Raw genomic sequence first — 17,652 nt, 5'->3', positions numbered from 1 at the left:
TCTTCAGGATGAAAAACAGGCATTTCAATTTTTCAGGATGTAAAACAGGGATGCAGCACATTCTCCCACCTGTGACATCAATCCTGAAGGTGAGTTTTTGGCCAGCAGCCTCACAGGTGTACTCCCCTGCATCTTTCTTCTCCACCTGACCCACCACCAGACGACGCGATTTGCCCTCTGATTCCACCTTGAACTTCTTGCTGGAGGTGATGAGTTTCCCATCCTTGTACCACTTCACCTCTGTCTTCTCCTGGGCCACCTCACAGCTCAGTGTGGCATTTTCTGATAGTGCAGCCTTCACCTCTTTCTGCACCTTCTCCTTGTGGACAAAGGCATCTTCTGCCTCTGAAATAGGGAAACATAAGGGGGAAAATATGCAAGATATAAGTATCTTGTGTCAAGAAGCTCTTACTTGTATGGGGTGTAGATGCTCTGCAGGGTTTTGGACTTGGCAGTGCTGGTTTCACCATTAGACATGATGATCTTAAAGGCCTTTTCCAACATAAATATTTCAATATTAAACTCTCGTAAGTAACACAGCTTCGCAGTTCTATTTATCACATAAATAAAACAATGTACCCTCAAAATATACTCCACGTAATTATCATCCCTCTCTGACTTGTCTTCATGAATGGCTCAGCCACCTCATTTGCAAATTTCTTATAATGAAGGCAAAGATGAAATTCTCTCTTGTGTCTTTATGATATTTCTACTCCCCACATTTGGAACGAGCCAAATATAGCACACTGATGAGTTTTCACCTCCACTATGACAGTATTTAGAGGATTTTTACCAGGTGTTGCTCAGAAAATATCTTGTAACCCAATCCCAAAGAGAGGACAGACACAGTTCTCAATATGGAAAAGTACTTGATGAACATTACACATAAAACTAGCATATAAAATTTGAAATGTATTTTTATTTACTAAAAAAATCTGTGATTTTTCAGCAAACTGGCCTCCTGACAGGAGGGTTGGGCTCTGCTCCCAGGCAACAGGGACAGAATGAGAGGAAACAGCCTCGACCTGTGCCAGGGGTGGTTCAGGTTGGACATTAGGAGGAATTTCCCTAATGAATGGGTCCCAGCCTCAGTGATTCGGTGATTCTGTGACCTGGGAGGCTCTTAGCTCTCCCTGACTGTGATGCTGAGCCCCTTCCATCCCCTGTGCTACTGCCTTCCTCTCCCCAGTAACTCCCTGCAGCCTCCTGGGGCCTTCCCTGACTCCTCTTGGATGACTTTCTCCTGTCTCCATCACGTCTGTCCTCTGAGTGGCAGCAGCTGCCGGGGAGGGTGAGGAAAAGGGGTAAGCTCAGGTCGAGTTCCTCCACTGCTGACAGTGGCACCACAAATGGTCCTGGGCCACATCACAGCCTTGCTATGAATATTGCACAGTCCATGGAAAGGGAGATGTCCTGCAGGGAGCAACACGGAGCAGGAATCCAGCTTACGGGCTCTGAATTTGAGCTCCTCTGTTTATATTGGCTGTAGAAGGGGTGTGAGGAGGTGTCATTGTCATTTAGAAGGCACATGGTATATTCTGGGTGATGCAAAACTCCTCAGAGGGACATGTCAGCAGCATTTTGACATCTGAAGGAGCTCTAGCAGACACCAAGATTTGCATTCAAAACTGATTGCAAAAATATAAATATTTCAGCTCCCATCTACAACTCAGAGTATGAATATGCAGAGTGTATTCCATAGGTTATAAAACAAGCCAGTGTCAATGAGGGCTGTATTTAAAATGTCAGATTAGCAGAGCAGGAATATTCCAGACTCATCTCACTTGTCCTTTCCATTCTCGACCTTTCATAGTAACCATTTTTATAGTGATAGGAAATGTGACTAAAACATTTAATCAGCTGCCAAAGTGATTTAGACCAGTTGATAATTTCTCTTAGAAACTTATTTTAAATTTAAAGAAGTATTCAGGGCAGATGACATTTCCAACCTTAAATGAAACTGGTTAGTGAAGTTTCAGTGGAAGTGAGGAAAAATATTTTCAGGACATGAAACTCACTGATTTAAAATATGGGTTTCACTGCATACCATGGACCCTGAAATACTGAGATTTCAGAAGCAGCTCTTTTTCTACGTGTCCAACTCAGTCACAAGGTGTGCAGCAGCTGGTTTTTTTTATATTAAGCCAAAAAACTACTGTTTCATCCCAAAACCCAACACTGAACATCTAACCTTCAACCTGTCCTTAAACAGGGAAGGCTTTGTGCTACCAATGGAGCCCTGGAGTACAGGAACCCCGAAAAGCTTTCCAAGTGCAATGGCAACGGGATAAATTAAGACCCAGAAATCTGCTGCACTTTGGGATAATCTACTAAGAGAAGGATTTCTGCTGCAGAAGAGCCAACCACTCCAAGTACTCATAATCCCTCCTGGCTTTCACACTGGATCATTTTCCAGCCAGTGCTGGACTTGCACGTCGCGTTACAGTTGTTCCCATGAGAAATACAGCAACGGTAGCTAAGGCAGGCACGGGGAGAGCGGTCACATTACCCTGCACCACCATGAGCTCACCCAGCTGGAAAGAGAGCTGGAAACCTTCTGTTTCTGAGGCAGACAGCTCCCTCAGAGGGAGAAATTCAAGTGTAAACCACCAAATTTCTGTTTTCTGACGTCGCCTCTGTAGTAATGCACGAACCGCTGTCAGCAACGAACAACGGATTCGGTTTATAACAATTTTGCCTGGAGAAGCTGTGGTTGCTCCATCCCTGGATGTGTTCCAGGACAGGTTGGACAGGGCTTGGAGCAACCTGGGATAGTGAGAGGTGTCCCTGCCCATGGCACAGGGTGGGAACATGGTGATCTTTAAGGTCCCTTCCAACTCAAACTGTTCCACATTTTTATGAAGGTCCATATTGATTTTTCTCTGGAAGATACCTCTCAAATACATCCTTACTTATCCTTCCTTCCTTACCCATCCTCTACTGAAACTGGCAGCTCCCTCAGCCAAAGAACGAGCTGCACAATAAATGAAAAAGAGCCAAAGTTCCTCAGCTCACACCCCAAGTACCCCTCTGAGGGTGGAGTCAGTAGACTCCCAGCATAGTTGTTCATCTACACAGCTGATAAAATGCCAAACCTCTTTTTGGTGCTGTAAGAAAACAGAGGAGACAATTACTTCCCTGCTCTGATCACCTCTGCATATGAGACAAGAATTTTAATATTAAAGAAGAGGGATTTGGCTGTAAAGACAGTGGAGTGCTATGAATATTAATTTAAAAAAACCCAGTGCAAACAAACCCTTTCTTAACATCCAATTCAGAAATGGTCACTCAGAACGTAGCTGATGTCCATGGCTGCCTGGAGCCTGAGATAAAATTCACCAGACATCTTGTAAAATACATTGAGACCAAAGAAATCATAGAATCATTTAGGCTGGAAAAGACTTGGAGGATCATTGACTCCGACTGTTTCCTGAGCACCTCCAGTGACCATGTCCCCAGGCACCACATCCGCACGGCCTTTAAATCCCTCCAGGGATGGGGACTCCACCACTTCCCCCCTCAGCCTGTTCCAATACCTGACAACCTTTTTGGTTAAGAATTTTTCTCTAATATCCAGCCTAAACCTCTGGTGGCACTTGAGACCATTCACTCTTGTCCTATCACTTGCAAAAAGAGAGGAAGGAAAACAGTGATTTTCATGGAAGAATACTTCTAACAGGAGGAGGAATATCAGTACAGGTGATCACATAGGAGGAGGTTTTTTAGCACAGTGCCTGCTCTTGAGAAGTCTTGTTCACTATCTCAGCTGAAGGAGACATACAGGGAGGTGAGGAGCTGATATCAGGATATCTACAAGTCAACTCCAGATCTGCCCAGTCCTACACAACCTCACTGAAATGGCAGCTTAGACCAGCATCAGAAAGTACTTTAACAGAATTTCTCATATTGTGTCAGAGAACATGGGGGAAAACACCCAGACACAAAGAAAAGCCAATGGAATACAAACTAAAATGTCTCCCACCTGTGACATCGATCCTGAAGGTGAGTTTTTGGCCAGCAGCCTCACAGGTGTACTCCCCTGCATCTTTCTTCTCCACCTGACCCACCACCAGACGACGCGATTTGCCCTCCGATTCCACCTTGAACTTCTTGCTGGAGGTGATGAGTTTCCCATCCTTGTACCACTTCACCTCTGTCTTCTCCTGGGCCACCTCACAGCTCAGCGTGGCATTTTCTGATAGTGCAGCCTTCACCTCTTTCTGCACCTTCTCCTTGTTTGTAAACACAACTTCTGGCTCTGGAAAGAGAGGGAACTTCAGAGTTTTGGCAACATTATTCAAACTGGGGTTTTGGTGAGTTTTTATCTGTTTTATGTTGGTGAGTGAAGACTTTGGGCAGATATCCTACTGCTCTTCATCATGACCCTACTTTGAAATTCACTGAAAATCAGCTGCATTGCAGAGTTCTTTTGATTTCATCAACGTGTGGGGATGGAGAGGTGCAATCAATACTTTCCTTTTTATGGCCCTGTTCCTACACAGAGGGATAGCTCCTCAAGGTTTTCAAGGATTCAGTTCCATGTCTTAAAGATATTCTAATGTTTTACATGGAATATATAGAATAATACTAACCTTACTAAATATTTTAGAAATTGGAAAGCTGGGCTAAAAATTTTTCTCTCACCTGTGACATCGATCCTGAAGGTGAGTTTTTGGCCAGCAGCCTCACAGGTGTACTCCCCTGCATCTTTCTTCTCCACCTGACCCACCACCAGACGATGCAATTTGCCCTCCGATTCCACCTTGAACTTCTTGCTGGAGGTGATGAGTTTCCCATCCTTGTACCACTTCACCTCTGTCTTCTCCTGGGCCACCTCGCAGCTCAGTGTGGCATTTTCTGATAGTGCAGCCTTCACCTCTTTTTTCACTTTGTCCTTGTTGATAAATGCATCCTCTGCTTCTGTGGAGTGGGAGAAGCAATTTAAAAATCATACAGAAGCTGATGCTGTCCAAAGTGATCAAACCCAAATGAAAAACACGACAACTGCCACATCTCTGGTATTTTTTAGTGCTCAGACGTGAACCTTTGTCATGTCTGAGGACAGCATGTCAGCCATTTCTGAGAAAAATGATCCATTGCCTCAGGATTTCAGCTTCTTCCCATCTTCTCAAGAAATCCATTGCTTTGTTCCATAATGTAATGGACAAATAAATTCCAAATCTCATTTGCCACTGGGACCCATATGGAAGCCTTGCTCATTCTAGACCTCTTTTCCCACTTCTTCCAGACTTCTTTTCCTACATATCTGGGAGATTACCCTACTTTTATCCCTAGAAATGGCAGTGGAATGGAAACTTGTCTATCTTTCCATTGCTGGGAAATCGGAAAACACTGAGGAGCACTGAGGGGATTCATCCCATGGATGAAGACATCCAGCTGTTGGCATCAATGTGACAGTGGATGGGTGGTTGGTCTCCATCACCACTCAATGAAGGTTTGGGCAGCACAGACCCTGAAGCCCAGAGTGTGGTACATTTTTCTGCAGTAAGCGACCTTTCTGTGATGAGAATGAACAATCTCCCACCTGTAACAACAATCCTGAAGGTGAGTTTTTGGCCAGCAGTCTCACAGGTGTACTCCCCTGCATCTTTCTTCTCCACCTGACCCACCACCAGACGACGCGATTTGCCCTCCGATTCCACCTTGAACTTCTTGCTGGAGGTGATGAGTTTCCCATCCTTGTACCACTTCACCTCTGTCTTCTCCTGGGCCACCTCGCAGCTCAGCGTGGCATTTTCTGATAGTGCAGCCTTCACCTCTTTCTGCACCTTCTCCTTGTTTGTAAACACAATTTCTGCCTCTGTAAGAAAACCCCAAGTCACAAACAGCTTTTTTCAGTCATTGTCTCTGGTTTTTAATCAAGTTCCTACTTGCCCCTGACAGGTAATGTCATGATGGGCCGTTAGTGCAAGAAAGCACCTTCATCCCTATCTTGCTAAGAGCAGTGAATAGCAGTGGGAGTTTTATGGGAATTTTGGGGTAATGTTAAACCTCACAGTTTTAGCACAGATTTGAACGTAGGACTTGGAGCACCAACATGCATTCCTAAACCCTCCCCCCTCCTCCCTCTTTTTCTCTCCCTATGTCTCTCCAACTTCCAGTGAATCAGAAGGGAACAACCCTCATATCCTCATGTCAAGGACGCATTGCTCTTTTTCTGTCTATTTGGGACAATTCCATCGTTCTCCATCTTATCGTGGAATCATGGAATGGTTTGCGTTGGAAGGAACCATCAAGATCATCCAGCCATGGACAGGAACAACTTCCACCAGACCTGATTGCTCCAAACCCCATCCCACCTGCCCTTGAGCACTTCCAGGGATGGGATCTAATCAGAGCTCTTCAAACACCTCCCCCTTCCCTTTTATCCATCCCTCTGCTATGGCCTCACCCTAAGTTCCTGTGGGAGTTTTTCTGCAGACAAACCAGCTAATTGGGAGAGGAGAAGGAATTTCCATCTTTTCCTATATTTTTTTTTTTGTGGTCACAACCAGTCATGGATGCAGAACTGTGTGTATAAAATATTGTTATGCAAGCTGCCCAAAAAAATCAAATACTATGGCTGAGATCTTTCACCCTGGGGAGATTCTGAGATGATCCTCCGGATGTAAGACACCACTCGAAATGGAATTCACCTTTATCTTTGGAATCCCTGGCATTTTCTCACCTCTGACTTTGACTTGGAATGTTGTTTTGTCGTCCTTCGTTTCACAGGTGTAGCTGCCTTGGTCTTGTTGTGTCACCTTCTTGATGATGAGCTTGCGCTGTGTCCCCTGCGAGACGATGGTTGTCCTCTGGTCCTGCTTCACCTCAGTCTGATCCTTCCTCCACACCACGGCCCCGCCCGCAGCTGACACCTCACACACCAGCTCCAGGCTTTCAGAAGGACTGACTGATATTTCTGGAGTCGTTTTGGGCTTGTTGACAAAAGTAACAGCTTCATCTGGAGTGGAAAAGAGGAAAGTTTATGCCTTGATGCAGGTTTATCAGCACAAAGTCAGGATAGAGAAATTATTGATCGTTATTCCATTATCACACACGGTTGATGCCTCTCTGACAGATGGTGCAAACCCCTCTGATCTTCAGATAATTGCTCTCAGTTACAGTGCAATCCCCTTCATCTGCCCTACATCCCCCTGGATCTTTTAAATCAAGCTGAGACGCCCTCAAGTTGCTCACACTTCATTTATCACTCTTTGATTCCAATGTCAAGCAAGATCTGGGGGATGTGTATTGATGTCTGAGGGCAGGAACAGCTTTGAAAAGACCTGGGAAGTCTCAGGAAATCTACTTAGAAGTGATGAGGAGCCTTCCTGAAATGTTTCTGAGCCCATTCCTGCAGCTCCTTGTTCATAGTATCAGTCCTACCAGACTAATTCTTCTCAAGGCCAGGGCACATACGGGATAATCTCATTGATAAAATATTCTCCAACTTCATGCTAGGAAAAAGCTCTGAGCAACCTGATCTAGTGGAAGGCATCCCTGCCCATGGCAGGGGGTTGGAAGGAGATGATTTCTAGGGCCCTTTCCAACCCAAACCATTCCATGCTTCTATGAACATAGAAGTCAGTAATTTCATATCCTTTGGCTGAAACTGATCTTCCCAGTAGAGAACTCAGAACTGCTCACACAGTTCAGCTGAGGTTCCTGCATGGATAGCTCAGCTCAAACCCAGCTCAGATATAGGCTGTGCAAACACACACAGGGTATTTGTCATGTAGGCAGCAACAATACATCATTTTTACCAATCAAGGCTCTTTGCAAGTGTCTTTGTAAAACTAAAAGCGAAGGCAGTGAAGTGAAGACAGAGACCTTGGTGTAAAATGTGAGCAAACCTACTCAACACAGCCTGTCCCTAAGCTAAGGAGCAATACTTGATGGGCACGGCAGGTATTTCAGAGCCTTCTTTCCATCAGGGCAGCCCTGGCCTGGAGAGCAGGCTGAGGGCTGTCACTTAGAGCCAACCTCAGCTCAGTATTGCATTTCTTTCAGCAGCAGCTGTTGCTTTCAGTCACCGAGTATCCCAAGGACAATTGCCATGCCAGGCAAGTATTTCATTAAAATTTGTGTTCATTAGGACTGACCTATTCTTCAACAATTAGCTGACCAAAGCAGGAGAGTCCCTCCAGAATCCTGCTGTTCAGGGGTATTGGGGTATCTCATTACCCTCAAGGCAGATTGATTCCCTGCCCTGAGACTACCCCCTGAGTGTGCAGTGCTGCTTCTCAGCACTCTGGAAAATTTTTATGGTGACACATGAAACAAGGAGGAAGCTGCCCTGGCTAAGGTGTTGTTAACAGGTTGTAACTCAGTCCTTGCTCACCAAAGGCTTTGTGGCAATGGGACAAGGGATAACGGCTTCACACTGACAGAGGGAAGAGTTAAATGGGATATTGGGGATAAATTCCTCCCTGTGAGGGTGGGGAGGCCCTGGCATAGGGTGCCCAGAGAAGCTGTGGCTGCCCCATCTCTGGAAGTGTCCAAGGCCAGGTTGAACGGGGCTTGGAGCAGCCTGGGATAGTGAAAGGTGTCCCTGCCCATGGCAGGGGTGGCACTGGATGACCTTTAAGGTCCCCTCCAACCCAAATCTTCCTGTGATTCTCTGATTTAGCAGATACCAGTTTTTTTGCCTGAGCCACGTGATGTTTTGTCACAGGAGTTACAGGTGAGATTCACCCAACCTGCCAGTGGCCAGCAGAAAGTTAATACCAAGCTCAGGCAGTCCTCTGTACCTGATGCTCAGACAAAGGCACAACCAGAAAAGCTTTAAAATCCATCTTAGACAGCTCTAATCAGACACTATAAATCAGATTACACAAACTGCCTTTTGAGGGGTCACTTTGGGCAGAACCTGGTTGGTTCTTTCAGACCTTTTTTTCAATGGGTAAAGTCAGGGACTGGGAATTGCAATCCAAGTGAAATTGCTTCATGTTGGAGACCTGGAGGTGAGATGCAGAGTGAATACCTCAAACAAACACCAGCTGGAAGCAACCCCTCCAGCTCAGTAAATCCTGAAGCAATCCCTCAAGACAAGTGCTGTCCTACATTAATCAGCTTTGCTGAGTCTTTAGTTAGCTCATGGACAGCATCACAGTAACCTGGATATTCTGTTACAGGTCACAAGCACTCAGTGGTGACTTCTCTTGAATTGCATTGTACTGCAGCCGTGACAGGAGAAGCTTTCAGGAGAGTTTCAATCTTAAATAGAGGACTAGGTTAAAAATTAGGCTCCAGGCACAAGCCCAGGAAACCACTTTTAGAAGAAAAGTTCCCACAAACATGCAACTCAAATCAGCTGAATTTCACAGATATTGAATTTCACAGATGAATTCTTGTGTCATTTTATACTCTGGCTCCATCCTGGGCTGGAATGCAGTGATGACAAGTATTTCTCTTCTGGGCTTGACCTGAAACCACGTGCTTTGTGTGATGGGCACGTGACACAGACTCATAGAGTCGCTTACAGTACCACAGGGAGTGATCTCTGAGACCACAGTGTCCTTTGGGAATAGCAGGAGATGCTTAACTCTCAAAATCAGGACTCAAACTTGTCAGAGGAGGACAGAGGCCTTTCACAGCAAGACTTTGAACCCCTGACCAAGGTGGTCCTAAGATAAGGCACAGCTGAGCTAAAAGAATAAAGGCCAGATGTGGCTGCCAGCTGTTCAGGCAGCATCACGTTTGGATTGTGCTCCAGCCCTAAAAAAACATGAGCTGGCTCAAATAAACCACAGCATGATTATATTATTTGCCTGTACTCTGGGTTTGCATCAGGATCACAACAAGGGTCAGAATCTCTGAAAGTGTTGCGCAACCTTGGCCCAAAAAAATCTGTCAATTTATAAGGTAGGACAAGTCTAAAGAACAAAATCCTGAGTTTCTCACACAGACTCTGATCCCATACTTGCAGCACAAACTTACCTGAGACCTTTAAATCAAAAGTAAGAGTGTCATCCCCGATTTTGCAGGTGTAAGTTCCTTCATCTTCTTTCGTCACAGCCAAAGCCACAAGCTTGTGCAGTTTTCCTTTGTCTTCCATGGTGAATTTCTTGCTGGCTGAGATTTCCTTCCCATCTTTGTACCACTTCACCATGATGTTGGCCTCGGAGGTCTCAGACACAAACTCAGCCTGTTTCCCAGCGATGGCCTTGATAACTCCTCCGGTTTTCTCTTTGTTTATGAAGTTTGCAAGTGCTGAAACAAAACACAGACACAGCTCTGGTAAAGAATTCTGTGCACAGCAATAAAAATGTACATTTACATCTACATTAGGCAGTCATTTATCATAACACCAAATCTATTTAATTAATTATGGAGCGAATTACTAGATTCCAAAGCAGAAGCGGACAAATTTCCAACCATATTCCTGATTATCCTGTGTCCAAAAAGCAGAGCACATAGGCAGCACAAGAGACTGAGTCAAGGAGAGGAAGCCCCAGGAAACAGAGATTTAAAATAATATCTGAGAGGTGAGGAAAGAAATAAACTGGAGGGAAAGCCATGAAGGTTATTCCAATCATTGTGTTGTAACCACCTGGCAAGTAAATTGACTCTAGAGGAGGTTAAAACTTAATCTAGATCAATTAAATTACATAAAATTAAAAATCTTTATGGATATTTCATATGACTGAAATGGAAAGAAATTTATTCTTGAAAATTAACTGGAGCATAGAAAATAAACAATAAATCTGGCATCATATTAACATGATGTGAAATAATCAAGTCACCAATTGCCTCAAAGCAAAAAATTCAAACCCCCACCAATATCCAAGCTAAAAATGTGACCCTGAAACCACAGTCCCATCGGCCTTTGGATAATGGAATTAATTTTTTAACAACTTTTTAACATATGGTTTAAAAACAATGAAGGGGAAGGGGAAGGGGAAGGGGAAGGGGAAGGGGAAGGGGAAGGGGAAGGGGAAGGGGAAGGGGAAGGGGAAGGGGAAGGGGAAGGGGAAGGGGAAGGGGAAGGGGAAGGGGAAGGGGAAGGGGAAGGGGAAGGGGAAGGGGAAGGGGAAGGGGAAGGGGAAGGGGAAGGGGGCTGCTGAGACATTTCTTCACCAGCATTACTGAAACTCAGCCCACAGGTTCAAAGTTTTGGGAGGAAGAAGAGGCAGATGAGTTCATTCATTCACCTTTCCCTTCCTCAGAAAACCAGAGCGAAAAGTACACCCCCAGCAGCCTGAAGGAGACGCCTCAGATGTCCCTTGTCACCATGGGAGGTCATGTGTCAGAGGCTGCCTGGCACGTGGGGCTCGGGGCAGTGCAGTGACAAATGGCAAGTGCATTTCTGGCTGCTGTGGGCAGGAGGCCCAGGCAGTGACATGGTGGCCATGGCTGGTAGAGTGGCCCCTGGGCAGCCACCTGATGCCCACGTGCCATTTACAGCTGACCTGCTCCTCAAATGATTCCCCAGCTCCCTGTGGTTGATAAAAGGTGTTGATGATGGAAGGTAAAATGTTGATACAGCATTTTTGAGGCTCATCCCACAAGGATGAGAGGTACCAAAGGTGATTCTCCAGGAATCAAGCTGTAAACAGCAGACTTGAAATTACTGCTTGTCAAAGCAGATTTTAAAATAATAACACTGACTGATCATTTGATAGTCACACTACAGTGAAAAACACATGGAAGCATCCATTGAGTAATTCAATTAAATGTGGGTAGAACTGTCAGCATGAAAAATGTTGCTAAAGAGGCAGGGCAAGAGAGGAAAAAAATCAAAATTAAGAGCAGGTGCCAACTGTAGACAGAAATTCCTCTCTATATAGATTTAGTCACATTTTAATTGTTTTTCAGCTCTCTCAAGTTTGCTCTTTGAAACAACCAAACAAGTTGTCAAATGCGAAAAAATCCACGATATTCTCAGGCTTTGTTGTTTCTACAGAGACCAAGGAGGGTGAGGTGCCAGCAGAACATGAGGATGAAGCACCTCAGACTTACTCCGTGTACAAACAGTGTGATCATGGCTGGGAGGAAGGTGAGGGAGAGTTGTGGGACAGAACATGGAAATCAAACAGCTTTACTGAGTCAACTTGCCAGTTCAAAGGAAAACAGCTGCAGAAATCACCCCAGTCTTGTTGGAAACAATACAAAGTTTAAAATTTTTATGTAACTTTAGTCAGGGGTTTTGTTTGCCTTTGCCCAGGGGAAAGGAATTGAAGTTTATTGTCAAAGGACTGTTTCACTGCTCGTGGCCCGATGAGCTGAACATCTCAACAGACAGGGGGTAGCACAGAAAATACACAAAAGATAACAATCATTAATGAACATCAACTCCAGACATCACCCCTGGCATGGTCAGAGACACCTGGTCCAGGAAAAGATCAGTAAGAGGATGAAGAATGAGAACCTAATTAACGTTGAAGGCAAAGGGATCAATAACCAATAGGAAACCAAATACTAAGAATTGCCTAACTTGGGACCAATGAACATTGAACCAATTAATTTCTGTGGGTTTTGTCTGTATAAGTATGTGAAAAATCTAGTAAAGATCACATGTGATGGAATGATTTTCTCTGCACAACCCAGGCAATGTGTGGATGAAATTATTTCTGTTGCACATGCTGGCCAGAATAACGTAATGCCTTGATTCTCCAGCACTAAAAAATGTTGTTGGAGAGTTTTTGGTTTTCCCAGAGTTTCAGTGGCAGTCTGACAACAGGCTGGACTGGCTGGGGTGGGGCTGTGCACCCTGAACCTCAACAGACATCTGATGGTCCATTTGAGGAACAATCTGGGGATACGCTGGGGTTTTTAGGCAAAACCTGGTCCCCTTCAAGGCAGAGCCAGCCTTACTGTAGTTCATCAAATCTTGCACAGACTGGAAGGTTTGCAAGAAGGAGGCTTAGTGCTGTTGGTTTCAGGGTAAAGTTAGAGACTGCCATGAAAGGAAGAACAGCCAAAAAAAAATAGGGCAGCTGTAAAACAGTGCTGGTTCAAGAAATATCAAAATAAAGTCCCATTTTGCTGGTTTTTTCTACACAGCTGAACACTTTGTAAGCAGGAAGGGGTTAAGCCTCCAGTGTGCCCTGGAAAGGTCTGTTCTTATCCACCACAGTATTGACAGAAAAGAACAAAAAAATCCTTAAACAAATAACAAAAAAAAAAAAAAAAACACACACAAATCCTACAATGCCAAGATGATCTTGTCCCATCAGAACCTTAATCAGAGCTGAACTCTCTCCTCAGTGACTTGTCTGATGTCACACAGCAAGAGTGGGGCAGACATGGGATCTCATGTCATGCCCTGCCCCTGGGGCTGGATTTCTTCATCTCAACAGCACTTTTCCCAGCCCACCACCAGACCTCACGAAATTACACGGAATTCCCTGGCATATCAAGATGCCAGTTGGAGTGAAAGCACAGCCCTCACCACCGTGCCAGTGCCAGCTCCTGTATTCGCTCCCCAGTTCTGCTGTGGGACCACATTATCAAGGCTGGATGCTGATGGGCAATTGCCAGACTCCCTCTGGAGCACTCCCTTCGTGTGCCTTGATGGCTCCATGAGTTTAGGGCAGGAACACCATTAGTGCAGAGCAGCCCAGGCAGCCACGTACCTTTCACTGAGAGCTGGAAGAGCATTTTATCCCCTTCACAGACACACTCGTAAACTCCAGCGTCCTGCTCGGCAGTGCTGCGGATTTTCAGGATGCGCCTCTTCCCCACAGTTTGGAGCTCGTATTTTTCACTGGCCTTGAGCTCCTTCCCATCTTTCATCCACTTCACAGTGGCCTCTGTGTCTGAAAGCTCAGCCTGGAGTTTGGCTTCCTCCCGCAGCCGAGTGGAGACTTTTTCTACGTCTTTGCTCTTGTTGGTGAATCTCACTGCAGCTCCTGCCAGGACAAGAGGCTTTGTTATTTCAAGTTCTATCAAGATAACTTACCCCTGATACAGGTCTGCTCTAGCCTGTGAGATCTCTGAAGGTATTAGATCCTGCTCCTGTCCTCGCACTCCTGTCAATACTGAGTGGCTTTTTGCAGCTCAGAAAACTTGTTCTGTTTTTATTGCCAGAGTCACTAAGAAAAAAAACCAACACGTTTTTTTCTACTGATAAATAGTACTCTAGACATGCTTCTGCAGAGATCTTCTCCCAAAGCCAAACACATCCTTCCAGAATAAAAGGTTCATTATGAATTCATTATGTTTTGCCTTGCAATGTGGTAGGCACAGATTTTACTGCTGTTTCACAGAGGAAAAGTTGATCATAAGTCAAGTTCCAGGATACTAACTTGTATATCCTACACATGGTGGACTAAAAAAATCTGCAAGAAAAGCTTTGTTAGCAATTAATGCTCCTTTCCTTTTGAAAGATTATTACAGTCAAAGAGGCTGGTCAATCCTGGAGCTGAAATGACCACTTCAGGGTGAATTAGTGGCAGATTTGGTGACAGAATCCCCTGACAGATGGTTGTGAATTTGACAGAAGTTCATGAGCTGATGTGAAGCAATCTAGTTCAGATACCACCAGCTGGCCAGATCAGCTCACTCTGAGCTATCATGTTAGGTCATTACCAGGACACACATTAATCACATGACACAATTCCAGATGCTTCCCACAGACCAAGGAAAGCCTCCAGCCCCAGTTTTAACCCTCAGATCCCAGCAAGCACCCCTTGACTGGGAGAAGAAAGGACAGCAATGGCAATAAATACCTTTCACTCTCATCTTGGTGCTGGTCTCAACACCACTGGCAACAAATTTCACTTCTGCCCCATCATCTTTCTTGGTGACCTTCTTTATGACCAGGGTGTGAGTGGTTTGAGTTCTGTTAATGACGTAGGTCTCGCTTTCCTGTAAGACTTTGCCATTCAGGTACCAAGTGCCGGAACATGCCTTGGTAAGGTCAACAGTGAAATGAGCATCCCCTCCAGGTGCAACTTCAGCTGTTGTCAGGGGGTTTTTCACAGCCAGGACGGGTTCTACGGAAGAACAACATGTCTCTGAGAACAAGACTGTCATGCTGGAGGATACTGCATCTTAAGAACCAAATTGTCAGGCTAAACAAGACGTGAGAACTAATTCATGCAGCTGTATACAATTCTCATGCCCTGAAGGAAATGCATGGTTGGTCTGAAGGATTTGTTTCCTTCAGCTGCAGGTAACTGACCTCTGGAGTCCTGTTTTTGCAGGTCAAGAACAACAGGCATATTTTACTGATTTTTTAATCCCTAAAACGTATAAAGACATAAGCCAGAAAGACCCAGGTCCCCCTACAAGTGTGCTATTTATTGAACAGCTTGTATTATTCTTAGATTTCCAAAGGAGGGACTTCCAGATTTCCCTACAAGTCAGTTCTAGATATTCTAGGACAACACAGGCGTGTTTAGACAGCGAGGGACAAAGGTGACACAATCACAAGACACAGTATGATCAAAGTTTGTGTGAGTCTTCAGTATCTGCACAGATTTTTTTCTAGTGCAGTGATTCAAAGGAAGAAGAAATCCCATGGCACCCAATGATGCTATGGGCACATTGGCACCCTAGAAAGAAAGCAAAACCCCTGTAATTCTCTTAGAAACTCTAAGATTAAAGAGAGACTGTCTAGAAGTTGGTTTTTGTGATGGTATGATCACCCATATAGATTCTCTAGGTGCAAGATCAATATCTCATGCCTATATATTGAAAATTATATAATAAGGCCATCTCCATTTTTCTTTTCATTGTAGGTGCAGAAGAAACATTTACAGGTTTAAGGTCCATAGCAGGGAGCTCTGCCTCTCCCACAGCCTGATGCGGGACGTTGGAACATAAACACACCCACAGCTCTACCACAGAAACCCAACCACCATCACTGTGATGGTTTTGGACTTTTTCCTTCATCCTTTGGTGAAGGACAGTGGTTGACACGAAGCAGGACAACCAGCAGTGAAGGGAAAGAGGATTTGCTGGGCCATTGCTCCGTCCTCAAAGTCGTGGGAAACGTTTTTAAAGCACCCACATGTCCGATCACCCCATTTTGTGCTGGTTTCGTGCTCACCAAGGTGCAAGCTCCCAGGGAATTCCAGGTAGGGGCTCTGTCCGTAGGTGTTGACTGCAGACACTCTGAACTGGTAGTCAGCCTCTTCTGACAGGTTGCTCACCGTGAGCTCGGGGACAGGGACGTGGGACTCGTGGCACCTCACCCAGGTGAAGCCGGTGAGCTTCTTGCGCTCCACGATATATCCATCGACTGGAATGGGCCGGTCCATCCTCGGAGGGGACCATGCCAGTGTCACTGAGGTTTCTGTTTTATTTTTCACCACAGGGTGAGCTGGGGGTTGAGTGGGAGGTTTTTTGGGAGCTGCGCAAGGGAAACAAAGCAAAACAGAGCAATAAGTTCACGTCAGAGTGGAAAAGCTGAAAGGGCTTGCGCTGGACTGAAAGTTAAAAACTTTAGTTTTTAGAAAAGTTAAAACACTGATGTGAAATGGAAAAGCAAGAGAATGGATGGAAGATGCTTTTGGGGCTGCTTTACACAAAGATCACGGAATCATTTTCATCCCAAATCAAGTCCAAACTTTAATGTTCAATACTTGTATTGCACAGCTAAATAAGTGTGATTTCCACACAATATTAAAACTGGCTACGCAGTCAGAGAGTCTTCAACAAACATTTTGTGGGCTTAAATCTTCAATGCTGGATACAGACCCATACTACTGTCCTACAGAGCTCCTGGACAAAGCAGCTAACACACAACTTCTTATTTTCACCCAGAAGATGGGGAAAATCATCAGCAAAGGTTGTTCAAATCTTTTAAAATTTATGGAGAGCTCGGCTTGTTGCACAGGCTTGGATGTTCTCTGCAGCTTCTTTCAACTGGGTATCTGTCCTGCTCCTGAATTTTTTGTCACAGAAACTGTGTTGTAACTTTGTCTCCCAAGAGTGACATCATTTGGGATCTTTGTTTTACTAACTTATGCAGATCCAGCTTTGGGGTTGGGGAATTACCTTCAAAAGGAAATGACAAAGACATGTCCCCACCATGAGACCCTAATATTGAGATGTTGCTGTTTTACGGTACCTGAGGCCACAAACTTACTCCTGCAGGTATATGTGTAATGAATATTTATTTTCACCCTTTTATTCCTCTTGGACCCTTTAGAGAAGGCTCGAGTCCCATCAGGATTATTCACTACGTGCTGCCACTGACATGGTCAAGAGGAATTATCTGATGTGCTCTAGTTACACCTCTTCTGACATGGCACAGGATCCATTTCATTTAATTTTGGCTTTCTGAAAGGTGTCTGGGTTAAGTCAGTCAACCAGACTCCAGCTGTGATCCCATGAACAGCACACTCAGGAGCAATTAATCCAACTTAAAGAAGGCGTGGGAGATGGGTGAAACAATCACACAGTGCACATACTCAAGAATTCCTGACTGTAGATGGAGTTTGTTGATGAGCCTAAACTAAAAACCGAGTCTGGGGACAGCTGATCTCCTTTCTGCCTCAGTTTACCCATCTTTAAAATGGGCATGGTAACAACACAAGATGCCAAATAATACACAAACACTGCCTATATATTACAAAGCATATTACAAAGGATATATTACAAAGGATATCTGAACAGCCACCACCAATCTCACCCAGTTAATTGAGAAAGATGTGGACATAGTACACAGGATTCTCCAAGCAGCAAATCCGAGACGCA

At 44.8% G+C, this 17,652-nt stretch overlaps 1 protein-coding gene across 23 annotated transcripts in view; it reads right to left on the bottom strand.

The window, feature by feature from the left end:
• OBSCN (obscurin, cytoskeletal calmodulin and titin-interacting RhoGEF) overlaps window positions 1–17,652 on the bottom strand; it is a 154,520-nt gene that overhangs the window by 118,706 nt on the left and 18,162 nt on the right. For 22 of the 23 annotated variants that reach the window (XM_069006237.1, XM_069006259.1, XM_069006236.1 and 19 more), the window contains exons 5-13: window positions 16,001–16,303; window positions 14,676–14,942; window positions 13,581–13,856; window positions 9,943–10,215; window positions 6,689–6,964; window positions 5,546–5,821; window positions 4,645–4,920; window positions 3,983–4,258; window positions 70–345 (exon numbers count right to left, since the gene is read on the bottom strand). In XM_069006237.1, coding sequence (XP_068862338.1) covers window positions 70–345; window positions 3,983–4,258; window positions 4,645–4,920; window positions 5,546–5,821; window positions 6,689–6,964; window positions 9,943–10,215; window positions 13,581–13,856; window positions 14,676–14,942; window positions 16,001–16,303 — 2,499 coding nt within the window. The remainder of the gene's footprint in view (window positions 1–69; window positions 346–3,982; window positions 4,259–4,644; window positions 4,921–5,545; window positions 5,822–6,688; window positions 6,965–9,942; window positions 10,216–13,580; window positions 13,857–14,675; window positions 14,943–16,000; window positions 16,304–17,652) is intronic. The other variant, XM_069006244.1, reaches the window with a different exon arrangement.

Source organism: Aphelocoma coerulescens, chromosome 2 (assembly GCF_041296385.1).
Source record: "Aphelocoma coerulescens isolate FSJ_1873_10779 chromosome 2, UR_Acoe_1.0, whole genome shotgun sequence".
In the NCBI taxonomy this organism is placed as follows: domain Eukaryota; kingdom Metazoa; phylum Chordata; class Aves; order Passeriformes; family Corvidae; genus Aphelocoma; species Aphelocoma coerulescens.
Note: the sequence above shows the minus strand (reverse complement) of the source record. Positions and strands in the feature narration are given on the sequence as shown.